General features: G+C 40.3%; 1 protein-coding gene across 1 annotated transcript in view; it reads left to right on the top strand.

Moving 5' to 3' along the window:
- The window catches only part of LRP1B (LDL receptor related protein 1B), a 595,001-nt gene that overhangs the window by 196,286 nt on the left and 378,305 nt on the right, over positions 1-20,410 (top strand). Inside the window, 2 exon segments of the mRNA XM_035897882.1 lie at positions 15,727-15,846; positions 17,223-17,351. Coding sequence (XP_035753775.1) covers positions 15,750-15,846; positions 17,223-17,351 — 226 coding nt within the window. The 5' untranslated portion in view covers positions 15,727-15,749.

Genomic DNA, 20,410 nt, shown 5'->3' with positions numbered 1-20,410 from the left:
GCTGCTATAGATTTCTTTGACTGCATAACCAGTAGCCTCCCAACAAACAAACATGGTTCAGGAGAAAGGTTTGCTTCTTGTTCTTCGATCTGGTGAAGACTACAGAAAAAGAATTAATAATAAGACATCTTGTCCAATTACAAAACGATGTTTTATGAGGGCAAAACTAAACTCTTTATGAAAGTCTTCAAATGACACACAAAATTTACAGTGTACTGGGAACAGTCTCCTGTAAGAAGTATTTACAGATAAGTAAATGAGTCTATTCTTCATTTTTCCAAATGATAAAGTCTTTACTTTCTGATGTGTAACTTCTGATGATATCACTAGGTAGGAGAACTTAGGTCTTCAAAAAATACCGTTAACTATATATTATACAGGGTTTGTTCAGTATTTCATATGAAGAATATAATTAGGATGTATACATAATTAACAGCATTTTAAATATATTTTATATTAACAATTTATTACAAACATTTATTTAGAACTATTAACTATAAATCAAACTTTTACTTATAAACAGTATAGACATAACAGTATTGCAAAAATGTTAGTTATACTGTTATACTGAATAATTTTGTTTCTGAGTAATCTAATCTTGCAAAAATCCATTCTTGTGTTGCTGAGATGTAAAAAAAAAAAAAAAAAGCTATAAACTAAGATGACGTGTTTATTTATTAGCTTCCTAATTAGGATGTAGGTGGCTCTTCTTACTGAGTCCTACATAGCTGGAGCATAATAGTCCTTTAAGGAGAAAATAATCAGGTTCTCTGCCAAACTTGGGATGAGCCAAGAGCAACTAGAGTTAGATCCATCGCCTGCCTTCCTACTCAAAGCAGTTGGGAAAAGCGACACGGAGAGATACGAGAATTGTGCTATACTTTGTGGAGAGAACACATAAAAATAGAGTTGGACAGAAGCAGCGATCCCCAACGAACCTGCACCAATATTCATTGTCTTAAGCCAAGCACTTGGCACAGTTGGACTTTCACTAAAAATATCAGAGGCTTTAGAAAAGGAAACTGGAGAAAAAGAAACAGATGCTTTTTTTTTCTCCTCCTTTTGCTTTTTTTCTCCCTCCAGAAGCCAGGGAAGAGCCAGGTTAACTTCTAATGTGCCAGAATGTAGTAGCCAAATGTTGAAGTAATGCATAAAGCCCTTGGGTAAATACCATGGCAATTCCTTATTTATTCTCAGTAGCTAGAAATAGGGCTGATCTTTGTCGTACAGTTTAACCTCTGAAGCACATCACCTGAGTCGCTCATTTTCGGTGTTATCCTTTGCAGCTGTGCCTCTGATCATCTCAGGCTCTGGCATGCGTAAATTGGTATTGAGAATTTTTACATCATGTTTTATTAACTTATTTATATCAGCCTTTTCTGCTTAGGCCCTAGAGAATGAAGCTAAAGGGGCAGGGTATGAGGATGAGACTTATTTACACTATCCCCACTAATAAAATGTGTCAGTGACATCTCCTGTGAAAAACTGCATTTTTCTTTTCCTATACATGCAAATGTACCTAGAGCTACATAAAAATATCACCGTTACTTAACCATAAAAGCTACATGTGGCTGAAAAGATTCATCACTGGAGTGTGCTCCCTACCAGTTGTTTGATTTATGGGATGGGCTAAGGGAAGGGTTTTATTTTGGGCTTTAGAAGCTTGAAGTGCTTTGAAAAAAAAAGTCCTGAAACAAGAGCCAGGGAACTCACAGTGAAAGATAACAAATGTTGTTGTCCTATGGAAACTATTCTGTAAAAATTAAGCTTTCCTGTGTGTTATTTGTGCCTATGACAATAGCAAGTATGGGCAATAATGATGCACAGTTCTGAGCAGTGGAGCTGCTGCCCTGGGTAGATCACTGACTTACAACTAAATGAAGCAATGAATGAAAAGCAATTCTTGTGCTTCTGCTGCTTTCAAACTCAGCAACACCGAATCAATTACACATTGCCAAGGGCTAAAGTCTCGTTAGTTGGGTAAAATATAAGAAAAGCAACGAGGAAGGATGAGTCATGGTAAAATGGCAGGCAATGCTACTGTACTTCACAGTGTTATTGCTGATCACATTTTCAGCTGGTGCTGAAATGTCTGTTTAGTTCTTCCGGAAAAGCTACCGCTCCGCAGTCCTAGCTGGATGCAAGGTGAGATGACAGCAAAACACCAAACATACAATTGTGTGTCTCCTCCCAGCCATCAGGAGAGTAGGTTTGAATCACAGTGATTTTCTGGGGTGTGGGATTCGAAGGTTCGCATTTTCTCACTTCTCTGAACGCCTGAATTTCTGCACACTAACATACAGGTATGAGGCAAGACTCAGATTTGTAACACTCCGGTAAGTGAGCAGTTAAGAAAACCACTTGCAAACAGTATTTGGAGAATTGGCAATTCTGAGTCTTCCCAGCCACCGGCAGCAATACACAACTCTAAGTGGAATTTGTTCTGAATTGTGCACCTCCAATGGGGCGAATGCATTCCAGAAGCCAACTTGCAATCCAGCCCTCCTTGCTCCAGAGAAAAATGTAAACGTTCAGTCTCTTTAGCTGGCGAACGCTGTAAACACTGCTCATGAAAAACTGTATCACTTGCTCCGGCCCCTGCCACAGTTCAGAAGTCTGTATGTCTGTCTCCCAGGAAAAGAAAAAAAAAAAAAGTGATTTTATTTCTCCAGTGTAATTTTTCCTTGCTACCAGTTTTTAATTGTCTTCTAGCTTAAAGTCCTTTCTCTTACCCATCACTGAGTTTAGTTGTGCATGTAAAAAAGGTTCAGTTACTGAATCGCACATTTGGTTCTCTGGGATCCGTTGCTATTCAATCCCTTTATGTAATTGATTCCAAGTCCTTGGCTGAGTTTCCAGGAAGGCACTGCCTCGTGAGCCTGAGGTTTCTGCTTGGCAATTTTTTGAGAATTTTATCTGTCAAGTGAAGTTGTATTCATGAAGAGAAGCAATTTCTGAGGTACTACTTCCATGAAGAGGCATGAAATTGGACGTTGGAAAAAGCTATTATAGGTGTCTTTTATGATTTAAAAATTATTTAATTATGTTTTTCCGCATAACTGAGAACTGAGCAAAGTAAATAAAGATGCTAGGTTTTTTCCCCCCGGTGTCAGGAAAAGAAAAGTAATAATCTTTTGGCCTCTCTGGAATCTTTTAAAACTCCAACACCCTTCCCAGCTCCATTGCACCATTATATCTGCAGCATTAGTTCAGGCAACAGAACAAACTTGTCATTTATCTCTGCAAACTGTCGTCCCAGGAGAGGACCAAGGCATCTTGGTGTGCCACATAAGGGGAACATGGCATTGCAACTGCCAGGCTGTATCCGCTTGAGGCACAAAGGAAATTATCAACTGAACTTACTGGGCCATTGGCCTGGGCCCTTGGCATATATCAATACATCAAAATACACAGTTTCCTTGTTTTACGTTGTCAGATGACCCAGGGGCTTCTATGCACAGCGGCTCCTACTCTCCACAGAGCCCTCGTGACCTTGCACGATACTCCCCAGCATTATTAAAGCTTGTGTGAAACGTCCTTTGGATCCTGCTTTGCTCATCTAAGAGTCGGTCTGGCAACGCTGCTGTCCTGTTTTCTTCCAGTAGCGACCTGAAGTGCCAGCTGATGGCCCTCTACTCCTTGCACGCACCTTCTCCCAAATCTGGGACTCTTAGTGAGAGGGTGTGCTTGTAAATAGACTCATAGAATCATAGAATCGTTTAGGTTGGAAAAGATCTTTAAGATTATCAAGTCCACCATTTCACAGCAGTCTGTGTTCTGTAACAGCCTCACTGATTATATTTTTAATAGAGGATTGATATTTTAAAATGTTTTGATTCTGATTCATAATATAATGAAAGACTAAGCAGCAGTTACTGTGAAGGCAGAACAGAGGTGTAGGAGCTGCGAGCAGAATATCTCCTCTTACCCAGACAGATTTAGGTCACAGTAAAACATGAACTCGACACATGTTTGTGATACCTGATCCCAGAGCTCTCGGGCTCCACTTTTCAAAGGTACATGTATGCAGAATAACTTCTGATATTATCAATCCTGAACAATGGTATTTTTTTTTCCATTTCAGAATTCTCTTGGAAAAACAACTATGCTGAGTTTTATTCTAACCTATGCTACTGGCTTGCAGGACATCTCATTTCCACAAATTTCTCATTTACTAATGCGACTTGGTCACTTAGAAGCCAGTACACTGTAGTTAGATATTGGAAAAGTAATTCTTAAAATGTATTGCTTAACAGATCTTTTTTCTTAAGCTGAGTACCCAGTGGAACAAACAAAGTGCCCCACAGCATAAATGTGTAACACAGACTTCAAGACACATCGCTGTTATCCATATAGATTACGCTTTTGTAAATTGTGTCCCTGCAAAATAATATATGAACTAGTCTACCACTGCCTGCCTGCATCTCACCACAGGTGATCAAAAAGTGATCAGTGATGGCCAAAAGGCTAAAAAGCTGCTGAAGTGATGACCACTAATGATGTTGTTTCTATACTGTGGGCAAAGGCGAGCTAATCGAAACCTAAGAAGATTTGTGTGACTCACAGTGACCTCGTATGTGGCTCCCAAGTTGTAGAAAACATCAAAAACATAACTTTCTTTGAACTTGCTGAGTGGTTGAAATGTTAATGCCTGTAGAGATGGTGTAAGGTCCAAGCCTAGCAGCCACTAGGACTGCAAGAAACACTTCCTACTGATTTCATTAGATATAGGTAGCAGTACTGAACATTACAGTATTAAGAATTTCAGCGGAAGCGTTTCATACAAGAAAATTGACTTGGGTTGGCTAACCAAGAACTCTTGTGATGATTGGGGTCTGTGGCTGTAGCGCATAGTATCAGTTGCTGTTATTTAAGTATGGGAAAGGGATTCCTGCTCTCTGGTGTCTTCCCTTGGTCACTGGATCTACATCTGTCTTGGTCCCGTGCAAGTGCTGCTCTTTTCATGGAGTCGTTTGGAGCTACTGAGGAGGTCACTTCTTCCTGAGGCATGCGGAGGTGTTGCTGCGTAGCTGCCGCTGCTTTGGGTTCATGAAGCAGGAAGACAGGTTACTGGCATGGAGGGCTTCCCATAATTTCATTGTAATTAGAACATCAGTTAAAAACCTTCGGAGTCGTATTCTGGTCTATTTTACGATAAAACTCTGACTAGTGTAAATTGGCAACGATGGTGTCAGCCATGAGTCTTCACTGATGAGATGGTAGAAGGTTTTAGGTCAGAGCCTTAATAAAAAGATATTCGTTCTGTTCTGTGGCTTCTCAATCAGTAATATATCAAAACATAAATATTCCCCCTAAGTTTATATGAAACTCACCTCGGAATTGCTTTCTGGACTATAAAGAGTGTTAAGATATGTAGTATGGTTTTGGTGCTAAGGCACATTTAACAAAGGAGATTTTCCTTAAGCCATATGTTATATGATGCTGTACAACAAGTTCATGTGAGTTTTGTATTGCTTAATGTAGATGGACTTTAATACAATTTTTTTGAATGAGAAGACCTGCGTGAGGAAGTTCAATGTTTCAGTCATCTACAAGAGACTGTTTTAAGAGAGCCATTGAACAGTCACATACTCACATACTGTGAGCTGGCTTCCCATTAAACAGAGCTGGAAAACATGTATGAAACTGCAGTAACAGTCACACTTCTTCCACGTAGAAATCCTTCTTATGCAGTGGCTAGATGAGCTAAGTGGAATTGTATACAGGAGTATGCGTCACTGGTGAACTTATATTAATTACGTAGTGGACAACCCTTAGAACAGAACACTGTGAGGCTTCAATTATTCAGTAGTGTTTCCAGACCACTCTGAGACTCACTCAGTTGTTTTAGGTTGGAGGTTGTTGCATTAAAACACTGCTTAAAATTTTCACTTCTGAGATGACTTCTTCAAATGCATTCAGTAAATGTCTGAAGTTACTGACATGTAGGTATGTGTGCACATATGTATATATTTTTACAAATAAAAAAGCAAAAATATAAAGCAGTACTGAAAAACGAATGCTGCAAAGATTCAACAAGGGTATGTTTGAGCACATTAAAGAATATCACCAGCAGAATGTGAAATAAGGCTGAGTATATAAATATGAGAGCGAACAAGGTCATCGAAATGATGGTCAAAGTAAGTGATATTTAAGAAGCTGAAGTGGAAGATGTTTCATCAGCGAGAAAGTTTATGTATTACCTCTTCTAAAATGTATAGCTTTACTTTTTGAGACAGAAGTCTCTGTGAATTTGGTTGACCTCACACCACAGCACACGAGGAACATTTGTACAGCCCATTTACGATGTCCAGACCTTCCAATTGCTTCAGTTTTAAAAAATAACCCATGCAAGGGCTATATGTGTATGCCATATGGGCCCTGTCAGTGTGTTATTTCTCCTCCACAATTGCTTGCTCCTTTCCACATCCAAAGGTTAACTGTACAGAGCCTTACAACAGCAATTCTACGATAGCATAGAACAGCGTCACGTGGGAGTTTACATTTGAGTGCCTGTCAATTAGGAAATGTAAATTCCTTTTTTTCCTTCATTTGGTGAATAGCCTGCATTTCCTATTCCCTGGTGTGTGACTTTGCTTTTTGTTGAATTAAGATACACGAGCTAGCTCTATTTATTGCCTAAGTAGATAGCTGACTAGTGCAAAAGTCTCGAAGGTGACATGCTGTATGCTTTGCCTGAAGAAACGGAGATTTACTGTGCAAGGATGAACAGCCTCCTGTGTCCTGCCAACTCTGTGCAGCTGTCACTGCTGGAGGGAAGTTAAGGGTTAGAAGAGACGTGGGAGAGGGAGGTGATAGCAGCTTCCACGGGGAGCAATCGCAGCCTGATGTGCCTTCCCACCACCGTCTTGCCTGCAGGAGAAGGGGGAGGAAGAGAAAGCCAGCTCTCCATCTCACCTACCCTCTGCAGATGGTATTTAATCGCACCCCTTCCTCGTTGTATGTTGCCAGCTGCTGCAGGATGAAGTGATGGTAGCAGGTCTTTGCAAGGAAGGGACAGCCTGTAGGATCCACCAATTCCGTGAAGTTGGCAGGGACCTCTGGAGACCATCTAGCTGACAAACTCTCTGCTGAAAGCAGGGTCACCTAGATCAAGTTGCCCAGCACCATGTCCAGTCAGGTTTTGAATATCATCAAAGATGGAGGCTCCACAACTTCTCTGGGCAACCTGTTCCTGTGTTCAACCACCCTCACAGTGATCAAGTGTTCAGATGGAAATCCCAGAAAGACTTTTGGTGGGAGGGATATAGGGTTCATACCTCTGGATTGTGAATAATTGAAGACAGGCCTTAGGAGGCCTTCTAGGACAACCTAGGAGAAGAGGACCTGCCTCATTAAGGACAGACTCATCAACTGTGTTTAGACTTCCAGTGCTCCCCTTGAGAAGCTTCCTCACATCCCTTACCTCCCCAAAACATTACTGAACATTTTTCACACCAGAGGCCGCTCTGCCCCTGCCACCAACTTTTTTTTTTTTTTTTTTTTTTTTTTTTCTCTCCAAGCATTCCTCAGGCACTGAACTGCAATTTAATTATAAGACCGAGAAATCGTGAGCCAACTCTGCAAATGCATTTTATATGAGTAGGTCCTGACTACTAAGAAGCCCAGGTGGTCTGCTCCTGTTGACTGTCAGTCCTCTCTGTAATTTATCCATTCTGCCAGTCTCTCTTACCATTCACAAACTTTATTAGTCACTACTTTCACTTCTGGATTGTTAATGAACATGTTCAGTATTGTCAGGCTTCATATCTCATTAGACACACTTAATTTAATGATGATTTTCTGTAATTCAGTGAACCTGCTTCAGTATATATTCGATACCGTGAAAATACCTGGAAGTGTAAACTGATTTATATAAACTTTAACAAACATGTGTTATTCTCATATAAATGTTCTCATATTCTTTTCAATCTATATCTTCTATCCAGATTAATAACCAGCTAAATGACTCTCTTTAGTCATGAAATCACTTACCCAGTTTAAATTTTCCCATGTGAACTTCTCTTTAGCTTATGCTTATGCTTATGCTTGTGTGTGGCAGCCAAGGTATAACTAAAACAGCAAAAGGTCAAAATAATGAGCCATTTCCACTGGTGAAGCTGATATTTTACTACATGCCTACTACCTGCTGATCTCATCTTTTCAAGTGTCTTGTGATGCTATGGTTGAAGAACACCACATAAAACAAATTGTTTTGAAGCTTAGCCAAATATTGTAGGTCAAGATTCAGTCAGGAAGAAATTTCAATAGTACATCCTTGAAAAATAAATTTATCCATGAACATGGTAGGGAGATAGATACTGTTAGGTAATATTTGGAAGACAGATACACTGACATCTGAAAAGGAGTGCTGACGGGGGTATGGATTTGGAAGATTTGATTTGCTTGTTTAAGCTTTGTTTTTCCTGCAGCTTTCCTTCTTCTTTCTGACTTCATTAGGTTGGAAATGGGGGAAAAAAGAGGGGAGGGTGGGGGGAATCTGTCTTTTTAAAAATAATATCTTGTTAATCATAACCAGCCTGAACTTACTCAGCAAGACATGCCCATTTTCACTGAACAATAATCACAGTAAGACACTTCTGGTTTTGAGCAGACTGACAAGTGCATTAAACAAGATGTGTAATTTGCTTGTAATCATAAAATAGAGAAATATATTGCAACGTCTATTTAAAATAACGTATTAAGTTGTTCAGCAACTGATTGCCAACACATAGACAGTGATGTGTAGAAAGATCCAGTAGAGGGTTGGGATGCAGCAGGTAGAATTTATGCAGTACCATTCCTGTGCCACCCTGCTCAGAAGTGCTTACCTTGAGTGAATGCCTTCCCTATTTCAAGTAAAACCTTCTGCATCACTTGGTGTCATGGACCGAGGTTTCCCAATGTGGGGACACCTCCTGATGGGGATGAGCCCTGATACAGTATAGTTAAGACAAATTTATTTATTTATTTTTTTAATAAATGATAACTAATATGACAAAGTTGGTGCTCAGCTTTTACATGGCAGCTTTGTCTTTATAGCATTTGCTTAAGAGGTGGGTCCCAGGATTACCCAGCTGTGCCTTCAGCCTCAGGGGTATTCACACCTCACACGTTCCCCTGTAGGATGAACCAGTCATGACATCTTTATTCAATGTAAGGTGGCCTCTTGTTGAATCAACAGTTAGGAAAAAGGGAGTTCTGTGGGCTCAGAGAATGCACATTAGGGTGTGACTCTCTTGCCTGACAATTATAGTAATGGCAAAGGGTGGAAATACAGCAATCTGTTAATATGTTTTATCCAGTAACTTTTATGGAAGAAAATTCAGGAGCAGCCTGGTCCCCAGGACAAAGCACCGTTCTCAAGCATCATTTCTCTGCTTATGTCCTGGAAATATTACTGTAACACTCTAGCCTTAGGAAAAGATTCTGCACTCTGGAGTTCACACAAATGGAGTTACCTAACAGCAGTCCCAGCTTAGACATCTAAGCCCTAGGAAGGAAAAGGATTGCAGTTATACCCAGGACTTACAATTTGCTGTAACTTGCTGTAGGCATTTCAGGATGCAGGGTTTTTCAGTTGTCATTCTGGGTTGTTGTTACCTTGTCTGTGCATTATACAGGAATCCTGCGCTGCCTAAGAGATCTCTGGGGCTAGGCAGCTGGAGGCTGGCTTGCAGACCCCAACGATAAACGTCCCAGTCTTTATCGCATCTAACTTTGAGCTAGTTTATTTTAGTGACTACTAAAAAACAACTTTAGTCCTGTGTTCTCCCAGGCCTCCTAACCGGGCGTCAGGAAGGAGCAGTGACTCGGCTGGTGGAGGAAATGTTCACCTAAGCACTTGTCTAAGGGCAAACAAGAATCTTCTTTCTATCCTAATAGAACTGCTATATATTGCATGTTTTTTTGAACTTTGACTCCTTCTGCTTCTCTGCTGAACTTTGGCTGAGGTCACCCCTAGTGGGAGTATAAGGCTCTGAATCCGAGCTCTGATTTCCATATCTCTTTCAGTGGTTTATCTACCATGATAGAGTTACAGGCCGAGGTGTGTGACAAAGATCATTACATTTTTGTCACTTTTTTATGGTATGATAGTCAAAACTAATAAAATGACCAGCAAATGTAAGATAAAAACACCCTGCATTATTTCAATCCAGCAATTGAATTCTATCAATCAAGCTACCCTTTTCTGTCAGAGAAGCAAACCGTAGAGCCTTATGTTGTGCCTGTAACATCAACAATAACAAACAAACAAAAACTTAGGGCAGATTGCATTAAAGAGTCTAATCTGTAAAAGAATTGTACTTCAAAAACTTGGAAAATGAACTAGAAAAGAAAAATAAGGCTTACAGCATACGTGTGATAAGAATAGTCTAGACATCAGTGTATGAATATTGAATCACAAAGCCCAAATGAATAACACCATGATAAGATCAAGTAAATTCATGAAACACAAAGCTGCCAAAAAGAATGTGAATATCTAAGAAAAATAAGAATATGTGTGGAGTACAATTAGAAGACTAGTTCAGTAACAAGCTCCCCTAAGTTTTCCTTTGTGTGTGATCCAGAGACAAAGAAAAAGGATTAATCTTAGTTCCATAATGAAAAATTATGTTTTAGCATAAGAGAGTGTGTTGCTTGAGGAATATAGTAGTAGAAGGGACCTCCTGGGTCACAAACACCGTTTCTGGTATTTCAGGGGCCTTTCCATATGCTGCCTTTTGTGAATCTATCGTGATCCACGTCAAAAGCATTTATTTATTTTCTGTTTCTGCTCTTCCCATTCAGAGGAGTTCTAGAACCAGATTATGGTAAAGAGCTAAGAACCTTCTTATTTTCAGCCAGAATTTATTAATGGGCAATTTATATCCACGTGTACTTCTACCAATAGTCCTATAGCTTAAATTATCTCTTTCCCTTATATGTTCATAGGCAGCAGTCATAATTCCTCTTCGCTTTTGTCTGCTGGCGCCAATCAACACACAAACTTGCAGTCTCCCCTCAGATTGCAGCTTTCCGTTCCCCTGCTAATCCCTGAGGCCGTTCTCTGATCCTGATCTGAGGTCGTCTCCCAGATATCCATCGGGGTGGGCACAGCCACAAATAGCTGCATCCTGGAAGAAAAGGACCCACGAGCATCCTGGGCCTTGATATCAACACTTTCCTGTGGGAAATACTTATCCCAATCCTCCCAGGGATGCATTTGCCTTTTTTCCAGGCAGCATTGCACTGGTAGCTCGTAATCATTCTCTGATGAACTATTTGTTCTTTTGTTGTTTCAAATTGTGAAATCCCAAACTGACAGCAGAAGCTTTGCTATTAATCCCCAAGCATATTACCTTGCACTTTGGACTATTAAACTTCAGCCAGCTTCTTTTATTTACTCCAGCTCTGTATTATTGATGATTATCATCATGATATAATTGGTGAATTTTAATTTACGGAGTGCTGTAAATTTGTCTATACTCTCCAGCATATAGTTTCATTGCAAAAAGAGCAGCACAGGGTTTATATATTAGAGATCTACTTAGGAAACGTAATCGGGAACCCACTACAACCAAAAGGCCTTATTATCATCCAGGTAACTCAGAAATAATGGCATCTGAATGCATTTCGCTGGGTGGGAATCTAGTCCTCTTTCATCCTCTCAGGGAAGGCAAAGCTAAGTGAGATATCTTCATAAATCCACTCTACTGCTCGAAATTCCCCAAGTTTCCAGTATTAAGAAAATGCAAGATGAACTGCTTTTTTTGTTAATAGAAACAGCCAAAACATCTAAGCTTGAGAACCTGGTGTGAACCTATTGTGAACCTCACGTCAGCTCAGGAGGACCTGACAAAAAGGATAGCCAGATCGACTGGTTAATCCTTTCATTAAAAAGACATTCAGGAGATGATAGTTCCTTATATCATTCATCTTGGATGGACTATGATAAGCAGTGTATTTTCCTTGGACACAGAAGGAATAAATGAAGCCAGGATTTTATTACTGTGAAGTCCTGCGGGAGCAGTTTGTCCAAGAGGCTTACAGCTCCTCTGAGTCACTGTCAAAGGTATATCACTTTAGGGGAGGTGAGATCAGCAGCATCTTTGCCTGATTGACTGCTCTCCTATGGGACTAGATACCTGGGAGGTAGAGGAATATGAAAGTCAGGAAGCATAAGATTGACATGAGCGTCTTTGAGAAAGCGGGGTGGCTTTTGTGGTAGAGCTGGAGCTCAACTTGAGAGAGGCTTGTTCACAGGGACATAGGGAAGAAAAAAATGCCGCCCTTCATGTCTCCTGTGGAAGAAAGAAAACTCTGAACGAAATGACCTAAATCAGAGCTAGATGAATTGTCAGTACTCCCTGGGCTTTGAGAAAATAGATCATCCTAAAGGCACTCACAACTACTTCTGCTACCTTGTATTTCTGCAAATCTCCTGCCTTGCTCTGCAGTTCCAGGTCTTGAATTGTGGGTCTCCTTGCGAGCTATAAAGCTCTGTCCTTTTGCTTTCCCTCGGTGCAGCTTCTTCCTTTAAATCTTCCGGCAGAAATACCATGCTTTGACAAATTCAGAGGTTTCCGTAGCTGTGATGAAAGTGGAAAGCTCAGCGACGCTCATTCTTCACTGCTGATGTACTTTGTAAACCAATTCCTATTGAGAAAGGGAGACCAATGTGGGTGCAGAATTTTACTCTGATTGGAAAGCAAGGTAGGAAAGAACAAGAAATGAGGGCCCCTGGCTTTTACCTCTTTAAATTTCCTATCTGGAGCATTAAAAATATCAGAGTTCACTGCTTTATGATTTTTCTTTGCCTCCTCACCTCTTCCCAAGAAGCCTGTTACAAATCTAACCAAACCATAAAGGTATACAGTCTTCCATAGCATGTCCTTCAATACTTCAGACATTTCCAGAGGCAAGCAAACTCCGTTTTCTTCCAAAGGTTTTCAGGATCAGTTACTTGAAATTAAGAAAACAAAAGAACTAGTAAAATAGAAGATATATTTGCTTACCCTTGATGTTGTTGTGATTTTTTGCTTTCCCTCTGTGGATTCCCCCGGCCGATTTGGCAGACCATCAAAAGAGCAAAAATGTTCTGGGGCATGAAGGTGTCCCTCACACAGGCAATCAGAAAGCTCTACACCAGAGCTGCGAATGGAGGTAAAGGACTGTTGTGATAATCCGATGGATAATTTAGGTGGGGGGAAAGGTTGGTTTGAAATCAGAAACGTATGGCAGTCAACAGTAATTTATAAATGGATTTGTGGGGTAGTCTGGTGTGTTTGAAGAATTCCTTGCTGGCCAGCGTCTCCCTGCAGGGAAACTAGTAAAAGTAGTTTTAGTGTAAAACTTGAGGCAAATGATAGGTTGCTTCTTTTCCTAGCTGGCTAAAATGAGAGACGATATTTTGGTTTTTTCACTGGCCCAGTTTTAACTGTCTCAAACCGTTACTGACAGCAGACCAGAAACATGTCTTTTGAGAAATTCGAAATGATTTCGTTAATTGAGCAATAGGATCGGGCAGTATTCACAATGAAGTGAATGTAAGGACTTGCCTAAGTGAAGGAAGTATAAGTAGAATGCCTCCTCAGAGAAGCCTTTTCTAAAAGCATAGCAGATGGGATGAGGACACCAACGAAGTTGTGAGACAGCATGAAAAATGAAAAGGTGCAGAAAGAATGAGGGTTGAGATGTGTGACAAGAAATATTTTTGGCAGAAGTGGTGCAGCTGTACTTACTGTAAGGAAAATGCGACCGTTTTGTTGTCAAAGGCCACCCCCTTGATGCTGCAATGATTTAAAATCAAGGAAATGCAACAGGTTTTTTAAAAAATGTGAGCAGATAGACTGCTTTTATTCATTTTCCCTTAATGGATGTCACTTGCCAATTTATTGTTGCTGTTCCCCAGCAGCCTTTACGGGCTGCGTGCAGGTCCCACAGTTCTGGTTTAAAGTGCTTTCTGTCTGCATCTGTTCTGGAAGGAGGGCAAACAAGCTTGTAAGTCCAATAGTTTGCGTCCGGTAAGAGCTCCTGGCTGTATAGCATAAGGCAAATATTTGAGGAAGAAAATTATAGGTTGTAAAGGATGTTTGATCCCTGGTCTGCTTAGAAAATGAAGTGTGTATGTCCATTTTGTTCAGATAGAAACATTAAATAAACAGATACCACCTAATCGGCCTCGGTTCCAGCTCCACACCTTGGCCTGCAGACCCATTTTAGCTTGCCTTTAGGGAAGCTTCCTGGTTTGCATTCTGCTTGGGACTTGTTCTTGGAAAGGTGTCATAGATTTAAGGGCTGGACTAGGGACAAGAAAGCAACAAAGCAAGCTACGGCCAAAAAAAAATGTATTATCTTCCTATTCACAAGGGCACAAAAGGCAGAGAAATAACACACAAACCACTTGGAAAATGGGCAGATTTAGACAGCGGATGGTTTATCAGTCTGTAGTCAGCCTGTAGATTGTGTGGATTATAGAATTCTAGGGAATGCCCTGTGAAAATTGTGTGAAACCTCTTTGTTTTTAGAATAGCTGCATTATAGTAAGTAGTAACTTCGGGTGCCAGCCGAAACCACTTTTCTCCCAAAATTTCAGCTTTACTTTGACACCGGCAGATGTTCCAGAATCGAAGCCCCTGGGGATCAGATGCTGTTGTAGACTCTTCTTCATTTTTATTCTACTCCCGAGTAGAACTTGGTGAATAATGATCAGACAGATTAAAACTGCCCGCATATTGAACTCCAGACTTCTCTTTTTCTTTAGGATATACCCAGTTACTTAAAGCCAACCCTGTAACAGAACCTTTGTCTCTCCACTTGCAGGTTATTTTCTGATCCATCTGCGTATAGGTTTGAAAAATATCTTCGGATCAACTCCTTAAGCTGTTTTCCTCTATCCTTTTCTTATTTTCCTGGAGGGAAAACTGTTGTTGCTCATTAGAATATTCTTTTTTTTTTTAATCAGCAAAATTATTGATACACGTCATACAGCTTGGGGCTGGGAAGTGTTTGAGGTTTGGGTTTTTTTTAGTTTGTTTTCATGCTGTTTCATGCTGGAAATCATTACAGTGGATATTTCTACAATATTTCCTCTGGTTGTTAACATCATGCCTTGTGCTGATGGCGTGTATTTAAGCAATAGATTCAGTGAGGGGCTTCAATAGTAATGACATACACCGTGTCCACTGTTTATCCAACATTACGTGTCCAACATTAAATTATTGAGCCAGAATGTATTCCCATTGATTGCTGTGAAGGTTATATGTGTATCAGTAAATCAAAACAAGCTTTAAAAAGATAGAAAATCAATTGATATGAGGAATAGGAAAGACACAGATGTTGAAACCTTTCTCATAACCTTGGCTGTTTTTTATAACTCTAATCTAACTGTTTGAGCTTTGGTGGTTTTTTTTCCAAGTCATTGCTTTGACTGAAAATGACTGATGTGCAAAAAGTGGATGTCTAAGCAGAGCAACAGCACACCTCGATAATAAACCTGTGAGCAACTTTTGATGGAAATAAAATGCTGATTTCTATTCATTAACTTGCTGAAATGCAATTTTCAGAGCAAGCATTTTGCGATGTATTATATGTCATATTTCCAAAACCAGCTAACATCAATGGTGGTGGCATTTCCTTCCTGAGACATGCACTTACATATATATAAAAGTTTCTAAAATTTGCGATTTATAAATAATAATAAAAATACTTAGTAACATTTTACTCCAAATAATATTATTACAGAATTGCTGCCCAAATGCCAGCAGATGAATTGCCAGTACAAATGTGCCATTACCAGGAACGGCACCAGGTGTTACTGTGGAGATGGATATGAAACAAGCAGCGATGGAAGAAGCTGCACAGGTAAGCAAGAAATGCGCTGGAACATTTACACCCGGGTTTCCTAGTGGTTCCCTGGTGGCTGTCAGGGACAGGGAGCTGGCGGTGGGCTGCCAGCTCCGGCCAGTGGCAGGCTGGCCAGCACAGCTCTTTCCTCACCCATCTTCAAGGGTGTTCATCAGGAATGAGCGTGGGCGTGTGTGCAGGCAGAGGGAAAGAACCCCGCTTCGAAACGAGAGTCAGGGCCTCCCTGCTGATCCTTTGGTGCTTCCGTGCCCCAGCGGTAGCTATTGCCAAGTTACTGGGAAGAAAGCAGCCCCAGATTGCAGAAGGTGAGGAGTGGTTCCCACCGCTCAGACAAGCCTACAGCTCATTCTGGGAGCTGCTCTCCAGACCTCACTGCCAGGAGACCCTGTAAAACTTACAGCATTTCACCTTGTGCCCATAAAGTCACACCTAGATTAGAATTTGATAAATGAACAGTCCCAGATCATACGACTTAGCTGGGAATGTTATTTCGGCGTAATTAATTGTAGACTGAAATTGGTGTTCTTTTCCATTTTTTAAATATATGACTTCTTAATTCTCTATCCAGGTATTTGTTTCTTGTTTTATTTTTTCTCTTTTTATAAGCAGATTGGAGTTCTGTTGCCTTATGTATGTGCTCATTACCAATCACTCCTCTCTCCAAGTAATAGTGCTAAGCCAGATTCTTCATAAATATAATTTATTATAAGTTCTTTTGCTCTATGGTTGTCATGTTTTGTGATTGAAAATATATCTGAGGAAATAATTTCAACAGCAGTTTTTTAAAATGTCAATTTATTACTTAAACCCTCAACCACTGTTAAATAGCATGCCTTGATTTTATGGTATTATGCCTATATACCCTAGTTGGGAAAATTGTTCTTTATATCTATTAGAGAAATATATAGGGTTTGATGTAGTGGATGATGGTTTAATGTAGAAGTTGTGACAGTTCATTTAAGGAACTATAAGACATTGCCAGCATAAATAGGTTGAGAAGGATAATCAATTATTTCCTCTCTTGAAATGTTGCTTCATACATCGACCCTGATAACCAGTGGTCTCTAGCACTAACAAAACCCCAAATGTCTCCCTAATATGATGTAGTCATTGGATACTACTTGAACAAATTAAGGTTTCATCTTTCAGAATTAGTAGCTGTTAAACGTGAAAGCTCCTGGCCTTTTGTTTGATTACTGGAGTAATTTCAACAGCCAATATCCATGATAAGGTCACGGCTTGAGAAGGGGGAGAACATAAAGCATCATACCATAATGACTTCATGACTTAAACTTTTCTGTTAGAATTCTGATTTTTTGTTTAATTTGTTTTGTTTCTAATCCTTAAACAAGATCTTGTTGATGTCCCTTTAGATTTGAATGAATGTGATACATATGGAAGCTGTAGCCAGATGTGCATAAATACAGACGGATCATACGCTTGCAGCTGTGTGGAAGGTTATGTACTTCAGTCTGATGACAAATCCTGCAAGGCCAAAAATGGTAAGTTTTAACATCTTTTCACCTTAATGAAAATATTTTGTATTTTGGTCCTATCTAGAGGATACATATGAAGATAGACAGAGATGAACATAGGAGAGAAGGACTTCCCTTCCATGTACTGCAAAGAGCCACACAACAACCCTAGGAAAACTTTTCACATATTACAACAATACTCCAAGGGAAATATTAGAAGTTATTATATGGTTATTATTAATTAAAGTGAAATACTCAATTCAACCAGGACTAGAACAGTTCCCAGTTTTCCTCTTTATAAATAAATCAAATATTTTCCTCACACACAAAAAAAAAAAAAAATAGGCTGTTTACTCTGGGAAGACAAGGGAGATATTGAAAAGACAGAGGAAATGATCGTGAGGTAATTGTACACTCTTAGGATATTAAAAGACATGAGGTTGCTTTGTCCTTGCAATATCCCAAAAGGTGAATTTTGTGATATACATATTCATTCTAGGCCTTTTGTTGTTAGTGCATGTTTTCATTAGTAATAGTGAATTGGGTATTTGAGGAAATTAGTAAATGGTGTTCAATGAAGTGATATTGTATGCAGTACTTTCTTACTCAGCATAGTGAATTAATTTTATATTAAACCCCCCCAAAAGTTCCTTAAGCAATTATTCAACATCCACAATGGTTCAACACCCAAGTATAAAGGCATGTTTGTTATATATTTTTTAAGTCTTCCTTTTTGTAGTTACTTTGCCATCAGAAAATAGGAAGCTCTAGTGGGTTTTTTTGAGGCTTTCTCATGTAAAGAACATTGCTAAGTATGTTCTGAGTTGAGCACCAGTAAGAGCTACAGATTTTTTTGCTGCTTGTACCAAGTTTTGTATTGATCCACACAACGTTGCTGAGCAATTTTTTTTTAAAAAATCCGCAGCGAAGTGTTGTGAGATAAGAAAGTCCATACAAAGGAAAAACATTTTAATATTCTTCTTCCTCCACTACATGAAAATCAATAACGGAGTTCTAGACCAGGAAATCCTCATGGTGCCAGTAATGGGCTTGAGATGAACCTTTGAGTTCCCTTTTTAGATCCAGCAGACTGTGGAACAGCTGAGCACTGTAGTGAGCTGTCAGGGTCTTGGTGGTATTGATGAAATGAATCAGATGAACAGGGGAGAACTGCTCTTCTGTCTTTCTTAATACTTGATTATGTTTATTTTACAGTAATTTTCATCTTTTCTGTTATTTTCAGAAGGGAATCACTAGTCATTAGTCAGAGAAGTCACAGCGGGACAGTTTAAGTCAAGATCATGATGCTGCAAAGAAATGAGTGCTGCTCAGTATATTGGGTTTTTTTGTGTAAACACAACTTTTCCTTGAATTAATGCTGGATTAAGTTATCAATATGTTGGATATTTGTGTCAAATGCATCGTAGGGCACAGAGGTCAAAAAGATGCCTGGCACAGTAATGAAGGTGCCTTTATCGCAGAGCTCTGCAAGAGCTGCAATGACTTTTAATCGCTTATGTTGCTTCACTGGGCCCGACTTACAGGGTGGAAAATAGTGAAGTTTCCATGTATGGGCAGGTTGCTTTCCTATACCCTTACCGTTACATTCACCGCTTCACCCATCATACAAGCTGCTTTTCACAAATTTCTGCCTTGTAGGATAAGGTTTGAGCGGGGACAAAAGTAAAGTGTGGCCCTGCACAAATAGACGGGTGAAAAGTATCTAGACTGGTGAAAAATATCTAAAATATGTAAATGGATCACAAGTCAAAAATGAGTCCATGTCACCTGGTTGCACAGGGGAAGAGGTACTACGCTGGTACATACAAGTAGGATTATTACTTCCAAGACATAGGAAGTAATCCTGCTACTTATTCAGTGCTGGGAAGGCTTCAGCTGGGATATGACATCCAGTGAGGGGCATCACACAAGCCTGCTGTGGATCAGTAGAACAGGATCCAGGAAAAAAAAGGTGTCTAAGGGAAAAAAAAATAAGAGCACTTAGAAAAATGACCAACCTTTTCTTTTTCCTTAAAATGCCTAAAGAAAATAAGGATGGAAAGAGCAAACTATCCGCTTTGTCTACATTTGACAAAAGTAGTTGTCAAATAGATAAAGAAAATGAGCTAAGGAATATTCTGCTCTATGTGTAAAAGCTATGAAAGATAAGAAGCAGCAGTAGAGATTTAGGTTAGGTTAGGCATTATGTAAAGCTTTCAATGTTAATAAGAGCAGATCTGCTAAGAATATGAATTGCTGTCCACGTTGAGATCTTAGATACCGCACAGTGTGCAACACCAAACTATCAGCCCCTTGCCACATTTTAGTTCTCTCTGTAAATTGAGTGGGAGGTTTCTGAATATTTATGAGTAGAGAAGTGGGGGACGTGGTTGAGGCCCCAGTTACCGAAGGTGCCAAGCAGGTAACCTGGGTTTGTGAGCACAGGTCTGGAGGAGCCCTGCATTGGTGCAGGGGACGGGAGCGGGGACCACTGGAGGTCACGTAGCATCATAGAATCATAGAATGCTTTGGGTTGGAAGGGACCTTTAGAGGGCATCTAGTCCAACCCCCCTGCAGTGAGCACGGACGTCTTCAACCAGATCAGGTTGCTCACAGCCCCGTCCAACCTGGCCTTGAATCTTCCCAGGGATGGGGCCTCCACCACCTTTCTGGGCAACCCATTCCAGTGTTTCACCACCCTCATTGTAAAGAATTTCTTTCTTATATCTAGTCTAAACCTACCCTCTTTTAGTTTAAAGCCATTACCCCTTATCCTGTCACAGCTGGCCCTGCTAAAAAGATGGTCCCCGTCTTTCCTATGGGCCGCCTTTAAGCCCTGACCGGCCGCACTCAGCTCTGCCCGCAGCCTTCTCTTCTCCAGGCTGAACAACCCCAACTCTCCCAAGCCTGACCTCATAGCAGAGGGGCTCCAGCCCTTGGATCATTTTTGTAGCCTCCTCTGTCCCTGCTCCAACAGGTCCATGTCCTTCCCTCACCTGCAGCTCTTGCACAGCCCCGCAGCTCATCCCTGCACAACCGTCGTTCCGCATGTGGTACGGTACAATTAGCAGAGAAGTTCACAGAAG

The sequence above is a fragment of the Egretta garzetta genome, unplaced genomic scaffold, assembly GCF_000687185.1.
Source record: "Egretta garzetta isolate BGI_Z169 unplaced genomic scaffold, ASM68718v1 scaffold197, whole genome shotgun sequence".
Classification (NCBI taxonomy): domain Eukaryota; kingdom Metazoa; phylum Chordata; class Aves; order Pelecaniformes; family Ardeidae; genus Egretta; species Egretta garzetta.
This window is presented reverse-complemented; position numbering and strand designations above follow the sequence as displayed.